At 45.4% G+C, this 14,245-nt stretch overlaps 1 protein-coding gene across 2 annotated transcripts in view; it reads left to right on the top strand.

Annotated features, from left to right (window-relative positions):
- Window positions 1-14,245, top strand: part of ZFYVE26 (zinc finger FYVE-type containing 26) — a 1,501,667-nt gene that overhangs the window by 1,362,112 nt on the left and 125,310 nt on the right. For both annotated transcript variants that reach the window (XM_069638726.1, XM_069638727.1), the window contains 2 exons: window positions 6,333-6,474; window positions 7,044-7,103. In XM_069638726.1, the coding sequence (XP_069494827.1) occupies window positions 6,333-6,474; window positions 7,044-7,103 (202 nt within the window). The remainder of the gene's footprint in view (window positions 1-6,332; window positions 6,475-7,043; window positions 7,104-14,245) is intronic.

A 14,245-nucleotide genomic window follows, 5' to 3' on the forward strand; every position in this document is an offset into this window, starting at 1 on the left:
ATGTCATCGCAACTTCCAGACAGATTTTCACTGATTTCCTCTTTTTCTGTCCCCTCTCCAGATCTATGGACTCCTTATCTTCATCTCTCCTCTCACATCCTCACCCATTAATGGCGGCACTAGATGGGAAATACTATTGGCGGGCTTCTCATCATCCAGGTGTATCATTAATGTCTATCACAATGGAACTATTTTGGCTCAGGGTCCTCAACCCAACCTCCTCCTCCTCTTTGACCGTTGCCTGCTGTCCCTTATCAACTTCCTTCCTCACCTTCTTCCTCTCTCTCTGTCTCCCCTCCTCTGACTGGTGTACCACGCCCCGTACCCCTCCTCGGAAAACCTTCAAAGGCAGTAACAACCTGCATCTAGCCACGCTTAATGTTTGCTCTACTATCAAACACTCTGTCGACATCTGCCTCCTCCTTGAAGACCTTGACCTTGATATCCTCGATCTAACCGAGATGTCGTTCAATGCCAGCTCAGTCACTGCTCTTGACTTGCTTCTCCCTGATGGCTATAAGATCAACTCCATGCCGCGCCCTAACCGTGCTGGCGGTGGGGTCGCTCTGATCTTCCCCGAGTGGGTCCCTTCTTACCTCATACCCACCCAGCCTTACTCTTCCTTCGAGAGCCTGGTTTGCAAACTGGTCATCTCTCCCACTTCCTCCCTGACCATTGCCTCCATCTACAGGCCACCTGGCTCTACCACTCTGGTCCTCTCTGAATGGGCTGATTTCTCCTCCTCTCTCCTCTCATCCACCTCTAAACTCCTTTTCCTGGGTGACTTCAACATTCACCTTGACTTCTCAATCATGGCATCCACTCTCTTTCGTGACCTCTGCACCTCGCTCTCTCTATCCATTCTCCCCTCTGGTCCTACCCACTCGGCTGGACACACTCTCGATGCCATCAAACACACTGGTCTCTTGCACTCCTCCCCACTTACCACACCACTCTCCTGGTCAGACCATTCTCTCATCTCCTCTCACCTGGGCCCTCTCTGCCATCTGACTGCACCTCCCCCCAGCCCTGCCAACCTCGTTCACGAACATCTGTCCGATGAAACGAGTGTCAGCTGCTGCCTTCGCATCTACCTTCATCCCTCCCTCTCACACCACTGCAGACTCTACCTCTGACTCTGCTCTCCACAACCTCCATCTTGCCATCACTAACGATCTTGACATTTTTGCACAAACATGCCTCCAAGCACAACCCCTGGTACGACTCTGAACTTGCAGCCCTGAAAAGCAAGTGCAGATCTGCGGAAAGGAAGTGGCAGACCTCAGGCTCACCCTCTGCCAAACTGGCCTGTCGCCTGCTCCAAAGGCAATACTGACTTTCCAATCGCTCCAAGAAACCCTGCTTCTACCAAGGGCGTCCCATCCTCATCTGCCTTTCTCTCCTCCTTCTCCCCTATCACACTTGACAATGTTACTAGAGTCATCCGCTCTATGAAGGTCTCCTCCAAACAGGCCTCCCCCTGTTCTTTCAGAACTATTAAGGACAATATTGACTCTCTTGCCCCTGTACTTGCTGATTTCAGCAATCACTCTTTTGCTACTGGTTCCTTCCCCTCTTTCCTCAAGCACTCTCTTGTGCGCCTCCTCCTGAAAAAACCTTCTGTAAACCCATCTTGTCCTGCTAACTAACACCCATCTCTATTACCCCCTTCCTTGGGAAACTCTTGGAGAAGCGGGTCCTCCCCCCAACTGACCCAGCATACTGAGCCTATTGGTTGCCTACATCAATCTGGATTCCGAGCATCTACAGGACCGGAAACTGCTCTTCTGAACACCCATGAAGAACTGCTTGCATCTCTTGATTCTTACTCGACTGATGTCATTCTACCTAATCTCTCCGTTGCATTTGACACAGTCAACCACTCAATCCTCATAAACAACTCCACAATACCGTAGGTATCTCAGAGCGGGCAGTGGACTGGTTGACCTCCTTCCTCAATGACAGTCCCTCCCAGGTTATCCTGGGCTCTTTCTCCTCTCCCACCTCTATCTGCACATGTAGCGTCCACCAGGGCTCCAAACTTTCTCCCTGGCTCTTTAACATCCATCCTGCCCTGCTTGCACACCTAATTTCCACCTACCCCCCTTACTTCCAGTGTTATGTAGATGACACACAACTCTCTGCTTGGCAAGCAATTCGCTCCCTTTCACCTCCTCCTTCCCCCTCCCTCCTTTGCTAAACCCCACAGTCACTGAGATTGTTGACAAGGGCCCTTATGTGTCCTCCTGGGTCCTAGCCTCCCACCCCCAATCGCCTTCAGCCTCCGCCAACTCCCGGCACTTGCCCTAGGCGCCCAGTGGCCTGTGCTACCACAAGCCTGCATTTATGTATTGGCAGCTAACCACTCTCACCAAGTGATCTCTGCCATTCACTTAACGTACTCCCTAGAACTTCTCTCCTTGTTATTCCTAGCACTTACCCCCCTCCCTCATCCCTCTCTCTCTGCACTTGCATGCTCTGAATGCTCACAAGGCCTAGTAGAACTGCCTCTCTCTTTCATTGTTATATTTGCTTTTAATTCCCATGTTCCCTCGCTGTTGTCCCGTTGGTGCTTTGAACCACAATTTACTTAATGTATCAGTGTCTTACAAATGCACAATAAAATAAAAAAAAAGCAAACTGCTAATGCAATACTTAAAGCCACCCTAGACGCAGCAGATAATGTTAGGAGAATCAATGCGGAGGGCACATTATTAAAAAGATATGCGTTGTTCAGAGAGTCAAGCTACACTTTTAAATATGCCAATAGAAAATACGGTTCTATTTGGCAAAGCAGTTGATCAGGCCATAGAAACAGCAAAGAAAAACCATGAGATGCTAAATACCTTAAATCAAATTTCAAACCGCACTTTTCAGCAAAGAGGAGTGCAATCAGGCCGGTGGAGTTTTCGTGGCCAAAGCTACTCAAGGTCTGCAGCACAGCCAAATTACTCCTCTGGTAAAGGTTCCTCCTCGTGATTCAGGACAATTGACTACCTCACAATTCTCTATTCCACGACAATTTATACGGGGCAGAGGCAAAAAGAGGCCAAACCTAAAGAAGTTTGGAAATACCATAACAGACCGAATTGAAAAGCACAAATGGCATATTTGACTGAATTTAGGCTTTATGAAAATCTTGCACAACCAAAAATTCGATGAAATATGCCATTCAAATCCATCATAGCAAAACTAAGGGAACAGGAGTCGTGGGGCGTGTCACCTGCTCCTCTTGGTCGCTATAATGGGAACAGGGATTGCATGGGTGTCCCCTGCATGAGGAAATAAAGTCCCCCCCCAAAAAAGGACCCTGCAGCTCCGGTTCCCAAGCACGTAAGTGCAGGGATTGTGTTGCCGGGAGTCAGGAGAGTTGGCGGCACACAGTGAGTTGTGCTGCCAAAAGGTAAGTGAGGGGGGAAGAGTGTATATGTACTGTATGGGTTGTTTGACCGTAACGGGCAAGTTAGCTATGGTAATTTGGACCGCAAGCATTTCCGTTTACCATCAAACAACCCAAAATCGGTTCGGAAATACCTCCAAAAGACCAAATTAAAAAGCATGAATGGCATATTTTAGTGAATTTAGGCTGTACGAAAATCTCATACACCCAAAACTTGATCAAATATGCCATTCAAATCCATTAAAGCAAACAAGGGGAACAGGGGTGTCCCCCGCTCCCCTTGACCGATATATTGGGAACAGGGGTTGCAGGGTGTCCTGCGTGGGGAAATAAAGTCCCCCCCAAAAAAAGGACCTTGCAGCGCCGGTTCAGAAGTATGCAAGTGGCTTCAAGTCTCTGGAGGACCCCGATCAGTGGTCGTCCCTGGGATAGAACACCTGAGCCAAGTCTAGGTAATTCATGGGTGATGTTTAACACTTCAATATGCCTACATTTCTAAACTATACCTGTTGTGCTCTTAGATTTTGAAGCTTAATTGTATTTGCAGATTTTATCATTTCTCTGTGGCACGTCTTTTAGTAAAACCTTTTTTTTTAAAAGGGGCCCCTTAAAATAATGCATTTTCAATATTGCCCATTCTCAATGCTGCACAACACAGTATTCAATACTTCCTCTCGTGCCGAATCCCAGGATGTCCTTCCTTCACTGGGGGTAGCCCCTTTCCATGAGGCCAGGGAGATGAGGCTGCTATGCAATAGGCTCTCTGGAAGTGTGGTACTCAACAGGAGGATGTATTTTCGTAGAACAGCAAACCCTATCCTTGTAGAACATACTGAGACGTGGAAGAATCCACCTAACCCAGTAGAGTACTTATATCGAGACTGAGATGAGGAAGCACTGTGGAGGAATGAGGGGATGTACTGGATAACCAAGGTACGTGTTCCATTCAATACCATCACGCTGAGGATAAAAAAAGAGAAGGACTGCAAAAGCAGTTAGATTGTCCTTGGAGGAACTGCGAGCAAGCCAGCATGGTTCAGGAAGGAAGAGCAGAGACCGGTACGCTGAGAACAGAGCGGGAAGGTCCAGAGCCGACGAACCCTGAGAGAGAAGCTCTGGCATTTCTGAGGACTGGAGAGGGCGAGCAGGGAGTACCGCGCTGTCCGGAAGCTTGCCACTATGGAGTCGCCACAGACCAAAGCAGATCGCGAAAGTCGGGAAGCCCCACGACTGGTCACATGTGCCAATGAAGACCCAGGACGATCGCGGACCTCAAAAAAGGTCAGCCAATCCTGGGAGGTGCAGGGGCCAGGGAAGGTGGTGAAAAGCCCAGAAGGGAGAAGGAATCCAAGGATACATGGTCTGGGACCCTGCCTGAGGCAAAGAGACTTTGGCACGCCTTGGGTCGTATGATAGTACATGGCAGGAGAGTGAACCAAGTCTATCAAGAAGAATGGGCCAGCAAGAAAGGCGAGTCTGGGACTTGCACCCATAAAAGGAAGAGCAATTGTCATCATTCTTCATAGTCACAGTACCGGGCAGGGTAGTGGACTAGGTTCACTGTGATTAACAAAAAGCCTGAACAAGGCCAGGGGAAGGGAGACATTCCCTCATTGTTGTATTGTCAGAAAAGTCAGTGCAAGGCCAGGGGATGGGGGTCATTCCCCCTGGTTTGTTTGTGAAAAGCCAAGAGAAGAGCAGCAATCTATTGGCATTGTGAGAAGCCTGAAGAGAGCCAGGAAAGCCACGAGAAGAGAGGCATTCACTTGGCAGTGCAAGGAGCAGAGAAAGAAACGGGTAAAGGGAGTTAGTCCCCCCTTAGTGTGTTTGTGAACATTGTGATTAGCCAAGAGAAGGAAGCCATTCTCTTGATACCGGAACTTTGTGTTGGAACGTTTGTTTCTTTCTAACCAAGAACCTTTGCTACTATGGAACTTTGATTTAACCTTTGGAAAAGGATTGGGACCTGGGCGGGTGGATCCATTCCCTCAGGAGCCAGTTCCCCTGATGCATGGAACTGTGCATGTCCAGAAGAAGGAAGTCATTGATCTGGACCAAAAAGACTGCAATCCCTTTTAGTTTATTTGTAAGGGTAAGGATTGGAAATGGGTTTTGACACAGGACGGTGAACTCTTTTAGTTCTTGGACATTCCGATGGACTCCTTTGTTTTAGTTGCGGCAGGGAATCCCCTCTTAGAAATAGGGCTAGATAAATGTTATTTACTTTTCCAAAGCAATACAAGTATTTGGCAATCACCATGCCACCATTGTGTCAGACTTGTACTTCTGCAACCTTACTCTCCTCATACTCTTCTCCCTGTAAGTCTGGTGTGATTTTGAGCATCTGTGGGATAGCAGGGGTCAACCCCATTGCAAGAATTACTAACATTAAACCAATGTGAAAGCAGATGTTTCACCTTTCAATTACAGTGTAGTGTATTACAGCGTAGTGTGTCCAGAATGTATTTTCTGTGTGACATGGAACACATGGGTAACAAGCCTTGATGTAAAAATATGTATTTCGATCCCCTTGACACCAAATGACAAACTTAGCAACCCACGGTGGTAATTTTACCTCCAGGCGTGCGGTTTGTATGAATCCATAACTCAAATGTTCCTTGAAAACTGGAAATGGTGTCCTGCAGACACAATAAACATTATGATCTGTCTCTTTTTTGTTTGAGGTATTTTTGTTGTAATAAACATACATTATTTTATGTTATCTGTTATATTAGCTATTTTGTACCCAGACCTTTGCCTAAATGTCATTATCCTAAATGGGGTCAATAATCATTTACAACTCTTGTAAAATGCAACAAGCCAGCGCCTTTCACGTGCAAATCTTTAGTTGTACCTTGTCAGGTTTCTCTTCGCTCGTGTTGCCTATAGTTTTGTTGCCTGAACTACCTTTGACAATTGTTTTTAATCCTAGACATATTAGCACTGTTGAGATGCAGATGGAAGTTACCAAATTTCTGTATCGCTGCGAGAGTTCGGGTACTGCCAAGAAAATCAGCACACCACCACCCACACTCTTCGGAAGTGACCTGATGAAAGAAGATGTAGCCTGCACGGTGAGTTGCAGGCTTGCATCTAGTCTGCTGCAACACCAAATATTTTGTTTTGACAATAGTAGCTTGTGTATCTCTATATATAAAGATAGTTTTACCACAGTTCTTGTTTTTTCTTAACAAAATAAAAACAAATGTTACTGTTCCTATTCTGCAATTTAATAATATGTCATCATATCTGAAATGATTGAATGCTCACATCTTAGAAGACGGTTCTTGGTGGCCTGTTCCTATAGTGACATCACAGCCTGTTATTTTAGTGCAGTCTCTGTGGGTGTCTCCCTCATAGTGGCTAAATACCCCTTATCATTTGACCTATCTTCAGTCAATCTTGTTTCCTTAAACCAACAATACTCAGCATGCTATGATTTGTAGACACATACTAATAATAAAAAACACAGGAGTACGAATCCCAGACTCTGAAGTGCTGTTGGATGAACATTCAGGACTGTGATATTTTTACGCTCCAATAGCAGAGCACAGGTTGTTTTTCTTTGTTGATAAATAAGCACACCAAACTCAAAAAAGCGCACATCATAGTTTTTTCTTACACTGCTTATTTGGATTTCCAGGTCATTTTGGGAGGAAAAAATGTGGAAGAAGGATTTGGAATTGCTTTCCGCGTCATACAGGTATTGTGAAATGCAAAGGCCTGGGCTATTTACATGAAAAGCATCGATCAATGACTGTACAAGTGTAAAGAAACAATCATTGGGCCTTCATTCTCATTTTCTCCAGATTCCATGTAATATCCTGTGTCTAGAAAGATGATATAAAGATTTGAATTGCTTCATAATTGTTGTGCTGTCCGTCCCTCATCAAAATCAGTATTGTCACATGTTGTTCGTTTACATTGACTGATTTAATAATAATCAGGTTTTACATGTGTCGCACACTGTAGACCAAATTATTTAAACATGTATTTCTATATATAATGAGCACAAATCAATGTAAACTTGTAATTCTTTTGTTATGTCATTTGGCATCTATATAGCGCTCTATATATCATTGTTATGACCTCAAAGCGCTGGTAGGTTGAACGCCCCTGGGGACCGTAGTACTGGTCAGTTGAAAGAGTAGGGTGTCGTAGGGTGCTTGGGTGCACCAGTTATGTGAGAAGCTGTTGTATTTTCCTGAAGGTAGCTGAATCCTAGCATTAGGTGTGGTGGTATTGATGTCGGTTGAATGTGTGCAGTCTGGCGGGTGGACACCAAGACTGGGTTCTGACTGCGTTAGGCCTGTAGGACACTTATATGTTCAGCTAGCCCAGTTTGTCATGGAGTATAGCTGTGTTTTATTAGAATGATGAGGTGTTCATGGGGTAATGTTCGTATGTGAGCAGCTAGGCCGAATTGATCAAGGGGTATAGGTGCATTCTTATTGTGTGAAGGTGTAGAGAGTAAGCATAGTGATATGGGATGTGTGTTTGTGTGGATTTATGAACTAAGGAGATCGATATTCTGCATTTCAGGCATGCAGTTGCTTAATAGCGAATAATTAATACACATATTCTGTGATGACATTGTTCAGGATCTCATTGAACATTAGTCATCGGGTTGTTGGGTTCAATCGCTTAGGAAGGTCGTGGTTGGTATTATGGAAAGAGCCACGTTTTTACAGCTTCGCAGAACGTCATATAGTCTTGGGTGTGACGAATATGAGGGAGGAGCGAGTTCCACAGACTTGGGGCCAAGGTTGAGACGGCGGATTGTCCGATACAGAGTTAGATGTTGGAATCACTAGAAGGAGGGCAGTGCTCAATCTTAGGGTGCGGAATGGGAGTTATGGTTATATCTTTCTTGTAGGTATATTGGGCCGGTCTTGTGCACTGCTCGGTGAGTGATGCATAGGGTGTTGAAGGTGGCCCTTTGTCCGTTTGGGAGCCCATGGAGGTTTCGGAGAGCTAGTAAGATGTGATCTCTTTGACCCAGGGCAAGGAACAGTTTTGCAGCAGCGTTTTGGTCTCTCTGGAGTTTGTCAGGCCTGAGTCCATAGTGCAGCCTAAGTTTTTCACTGTATCGGAGGGACGGGGGCTTATTTGTTGTTTGTTTGTTGTTGCGGTTTGGTGAAGTGCGTATGGCTTGCTGTGCGAGAGGTGGTTGTGTGAGTTTTTGTGAGTTAAGTATGCAGAAACGTGAGCTTTTTGGTTCGCAGTATGGCTGTATGCCTAGATTTGAGAATCCTGTATGGTGCGGGAGAGGTGTAATGGAAAACGAGCGATCAAGTGTCCTCTTTTTTTTAGGGGCTTGTTGAGGGAGGACTATAAACCATGAATAAACAACCAAGGTCGACAAACAAGATACCTGCTAATATCGTACAAGGCTGTGAAAATTAGCATTTACCTGAAGCATGTCATGGGCTCTCTTTTGTGCTTTTTAAAAGAAATGTGCAAAAAGTCACCCACCAGTTACTAATAGCACTTTGCAGATACAGGAATAATTTTGGATGATATATAGCATCAGTATGTCTTTGTTATGTATTCATGTATGAACAGTTGTTTCATGTGTCTGGGCACTCTTTGAGGTCCAGTCCTTTTATTACGCTTTTGTATTATGTATAAATAAACGAATCTATTTTTGGATAATTCCCCGACCATATCGTCTTTGTATATGTCTGATAAGACGACGTTCCCATTTTCTCTTGCTTCAGGTAAATGCTAATTTTCACAGCCTTATACGATATTAGCAGGTAGCTTGTTTGTGGACCTTGGTTGTTTATTCATGGTGCGGGAGAGGTACAGCTCTCACAATACACTACATTCCACCATACAACAGACAAATGTTGAGCCTTGGTGTGTAAACATGTTGCTTATTAAGTGTAAATTCATAATGTGGAATTAACTATCTGAAGAACAGCAAGGGCACACTAAACACTCCATTCAAAACGCCAGGTGTTGAGTATATATTTCAGTACAAATAGGTCACCATGGGATATGGAATTCCGTTTTTAGAAGTTAATAGAAACAGTTAATTATCTATATTTCTGTCAAGTATTGCAACGTTAGTCAGTCTAAAACTAGTTAAGTTGGATAGAAGTTGTGCAAATAGTGATAGAGAATGCTGCAGTGAATGTATTGTTATTGTGGTCACAGAGAAATTAGTTTGTGTCTACCCATTTGTTCTGACCTTCCCTGTAGACAACCAACTGATGTCCATTGTCATCTTGTACTCTTTCTGTGCCCAGTCTCATTCAAGTCTGTCTCTCTGTCTGTCATTTACGCCTTCATCTCTGTTGTCCTTCTCCTTTTTGTTTTCTCTCATGTCTAAATGTCTATTTTGTATAATTAATTCTAACCTCGGCTACATCACTCTTCAGTAAACGTATTCCCTAATTACATCTTTTGTCCATTATCTCTACATCACTTGCTCTAAAAACAGCCCGCCTTGGTTTACTTATTACCTTTTTGGTACTGCTTATGCTATATCCAGTACACACCACTACGTTCCTGGGATAAATATCTTTCAATTAGGGCATAAACTCCTAAATACATACATGAGATAAATATGCCCACTACTCACTCATCTCTGTAAAATCAGGAGCCTCAGGTACCCTGTAATCAAGAAAAAAGAAATATGAAAGCTGTGTGTGTAATAGCCCAACTTCAACAGCCCCCCAACTGGGCGTATGTCATTAACCAGATGCCCAACATGCCCTCATCTAAATCCAGAACTCCAGCTACCCAATAAAGGGAAAATGCAATAGCAAATACCTTGTACTACCGATTAAACAGGACACTTCATTATGCATAGGTACACATCTGGAAAACAAATGCAAACATTGATGGTAACTACAAGGACGCATGGAAGAACCTGCGACCCACTGAACCTTGCATGGTCTCAAAAAACCCTAGATGCTGACTCAAATGACCTATCTCCCCACCAACTAACCAACTAATTCCTCATCCTCACAGCCAACAGTCTCCCACTTCCATTGTACATCAACTAAGACACACCCAGCAAAGGTTTGGCCACTCGTAAAGCACCTCACAAAAGTCTGACCCTTTTCATCTGTTAGATCATCCAACCATGATACATCCTCCTTAGCTACCTATGCTCAGAGGATGCATGTCATTTGTACGCCATAGAGCATTACACCTGTTGCCTAAATGGCAAAATAAGCCCTGTGTGTCGCAGTAGGGTATCCCTGAATTAGCGCTCATCAAAACAGGATTGACACCTTGCTTCTCCGACTAATCTCCCACAAAATGGCAGACATTGCGCTATACAATACAATGCTAAGTGGTCTTGTATAGAACCATTCTGACATTTCTGTTGTCCTTGCTATACATGGCTCTGTAGGAAACAAGCAAGGGAGTTGTTAGTGGCGTAGCAGGAGAAGCAGATGCAAGACTTCTGATGTTGATGGGTACAGGTCCAAAGTCCATGAGGCTTGATTGGTGTTCTGTTTCTATTGGGTTTGTGGCGAACCAGGAGGAGGTGTCAGACTCAACGACCTCTCTTAAGGGTGTTTATTTAACTTAAAAGAAAAATGCCTATGTCTCCATATTGCTGAGGGATTGCCCTTCCTTTCAACTGAACTAAGGGTGCTCGTCTTTAGTTCCAAATAAAATAGTCCTCAGTCCGAAACCTATTAACTATCTGGCCCTACCACTTTAAGAAAAAAGAACATAAATATAAGCCAGAGTACTATGCCCTCTGCTCAGGCTTCTTTTTACCAGTCTTAATCTGATGTCTCAGGATTTCTTCCTGAGTCTATGCAACTATACCAATGTTAGTGTTCACAGTTCATCAAAGTAAAGTTCCTCAGTTTTTTCTTGGGCTCCTCTTTAAATAAACCAAATTTCTCAAAAAATATCAAAACAACATACAAACGTATGTTACTGTTCCTATTCTGGAGGGTTGATTCCCTTAATCTGTCTCCACCAGTTGGGTCGCTCACTTTCTTGTCCTGATTGCATGCAAAGGGAGTCTTCCAGTTCCCCTTGTTTCTCCTCTTCACTGACTGAACCCTCCAGGTTCCCTTTTACTTACAGCTTGAACTTTCCGCTTATTTCAATAGGGCTCTCTAGACCACTGTGGTCCTCTGACTTTATTAGCTCTTGGGGCTGTCTCCTGAGCCTCTGGTTTCTAGGGCTCCGGTAACCCTCTACGATTTTCGGTCTCTGGGGGCCGGACTGACCCGTATGTAGTTTTACTCCACTGATTCTTCTTTGCCCTTTTAGGTTTTGTTCAGCTCGCCTCCCTCCACTCTGGGTAACACTGGGACTGTCACTGTCTTCGGGGTTGCTTCAGTGGGGTGGTGCCTCTGAGGGAACCTTGTTGTTCCTGGCTCTCATCAGCATCATTGTCAATTAAGCAGACGGTCTGCCTACTTCAGTGCATTCTTCAGTGGTTCCACTGGAAAGGGAGGATTCATTACTCCGGCGCTCTCTGGTCTTGGTGCTTGTTTGCGAGCTCCAGGCCCACCACGTCTGCAGCGTGGCCATGTCAACCGGTACCATGGGTGTCTCCCGTCTCTTGGATATTGCACTTCTCGTTGCTGACCTCCCAGCGTCTCTCTTCCGCGTCTTGGTCTCCCCACGCCACTGCTAGCTCTGCGGTGGAGCACGGCTCTGCCCCTCCATGATGTTGTCAGACCATTGCTTCTGCATAGGATTTCTCACTCTCCATTATTCTTACTGCTGTACGTCCAGGAGCCGTGGAAGAGCAGGGGAGAACCTGCTTTGATGAGGCTTTCATAGATCGGACTTGTCTAGAAACATTGTATTTCTTTATTTAGCGCACCTGGCCCAAGGGCATCTGGGCACATATCTTAGGTTACAGTCACAGCATCAATATATATAAACCTGCCATAGGTTACATTAAGCGCATAGATACAATTACAAACATTCTGTACATGGTGAAATATATACAAGAAAGTTACAGGTATTTACAGTGTTGCGATCAGGTTAAGGCAATTACAGTGAATGAACTGGTCTTTGTATTTGCGTTACATTAAGGGATTGCTTGGGTCTTGGGCCATGAGCCAAGATTTGGCTTTGTTCTTGAAGACTGAGAACGAGGGTTCTAGTCTAAGTGAGGTAGGTATAGAGACCCATAGTTTGGAAGCGAGCACCGGGAAACTGGCCCCACCAGATTTTTGTAATTTGAATCTGGGTATGGAGAGGCAGTGGGTTTGGGCTGCTCTTTGTGGCCGGTTTGAAATTTGCAGTGAGAATCGGGTGGGCAGGTAGAGGGGAGAATTATTGATCAAGCTTTTGTGTGTGAGGGTCCGGGCTTTAAGGGAGACTCTTTGAGCAACAGAAAGCCAGTGCAGGTTGCGTCAGGTGTTTGAGATGTGTTGGTTCCTGGGGATGTTCAGGACAGCTCTCATGGCGTTATTTTGAATGACCTGAAGCTTGCTGATGTTGCGTTGGATAGTCCCGAGATAAAGGACGTTGCAATAGTTTACCTTAGACATAATTAGAGTTCTAGCAAGCGTAATACAGTTATTTGAAGTGATAAATGGCCGGCAAGCAGTGATGAGTTTGCATGTGTACGGGGATGCTGTGGTCACCGCGTTAGTCTCATGAGGGATAAATTAAGAGTCAAGGTAGATACCTAAAGTTTTGGTGTCGTTGGTCACTTTAATAGTATTGCCATCGATGACAAAGGATTTGAATGTAGGGCCTAGTTTGCTCAATCGATTGGGGGAGCCCAGAATGAGGAGCTATGTCTTATCATTAAGACAGAGCTCATGTTGGGCCATCCAAGCCTGGATGATCATATAAACATTGTTTAAGGCTTTGGTGTCAGCTGTGTGGTTGCCCGAGATATGGATGAGTTTCTGGGTGTCATCGGCATAATTTATACAGGTGACCAGGGAAAAGGAGGAGAGACGGCCTCAGATTGGCCAGGAGTGGTAGAGGAGGAGGAAGAAGAGGTAGAGGAAGAGAGAGTGGACAGGATTTCCTGAGTTTTAGTATTGAAATGAGAAGCCAGGGCCATGCAGAGAGCCTGGGAGGGAACAGGAGAGGTAGAGACTGCAGCAGGATTGGCCAGCTCCTTGCAGATTTTGAAAAGTTTGGCCGAGTTTTGGATGCCGCAGAGATGCAGGCTTAGATGTAGGCTCTCTTCTTAGAGAGGACAGAGAGTCTGTACTGCCTATGGAGCAGGCGGCAGTCCAGTTTGTCATGTGGTGCGCCTGAGGCCCTCCACTTCCTCTCTGCCGCCCTACACTTGCGTCTAAGGGTGGCAAAGTAGGAATCCTACCAAGAGTTGCACTTGAATTTGGGCTTCAACCGGATCCTCATGACAGGGGTAAGGACATCCAGAGTGTTAGCGATAGAGATGAAGGTTAGAGGGGGCTGTGTCAGGGTGTGAGTCAGCCAAAGGTGCAGGTAGAGGAGAGAAACTAGTGGCAAAAGCCTCAACTGACGCACGCTTCATGGGTCTGATGACTAAGAAGGTAGGTGGCAGTGCTGGAGTCGGCTTGACCTGCGTGGAAGAGAAAGAGAGGTGGGAAGAAAGGAGAAAGTGATCAGTTCAAGAGAGAGGAGTGGTTAGATGGTTAAAGAAGGGGAGTTCTGAGGAGATCAGAACATCCATGGTGTGCCCTGCAGAGTGAGTCGGGCCAGAGGGAAGAATAGAGAGAGAGAGAGAATCGCAGAGGTTGTGAAAGAGTCCTGAAGACGGGCTGGTAGCATACAGGTGGATGTTCAAGTCTCTGAGGAGGAGAAGTTGGGAGGTAGAGGCGAGGAGGAAAGGTCAGCCTACTCCGAGGGGAAGAAGGCGACCTGGCCAGGTGGCCTAGATCGTGCCCACAGTGTGAGAGA

The sequence above is a fragment of the Ambystoma mexicanum genome, chromosome 14 (assembly GCF_040938575.1).
Source record: "Ambystoma mexicanum isolate Mex_15411 chromosome 14, UKY_AmexF1_1, whole genome shotgun sequence".
Classification (NCBI taxonomy): Eukaryota; Metazoa; Chordata; class Amphibia; order Caudata; family Ambystomatidae; genus Ambystoma; species Ambystoma mexicanum.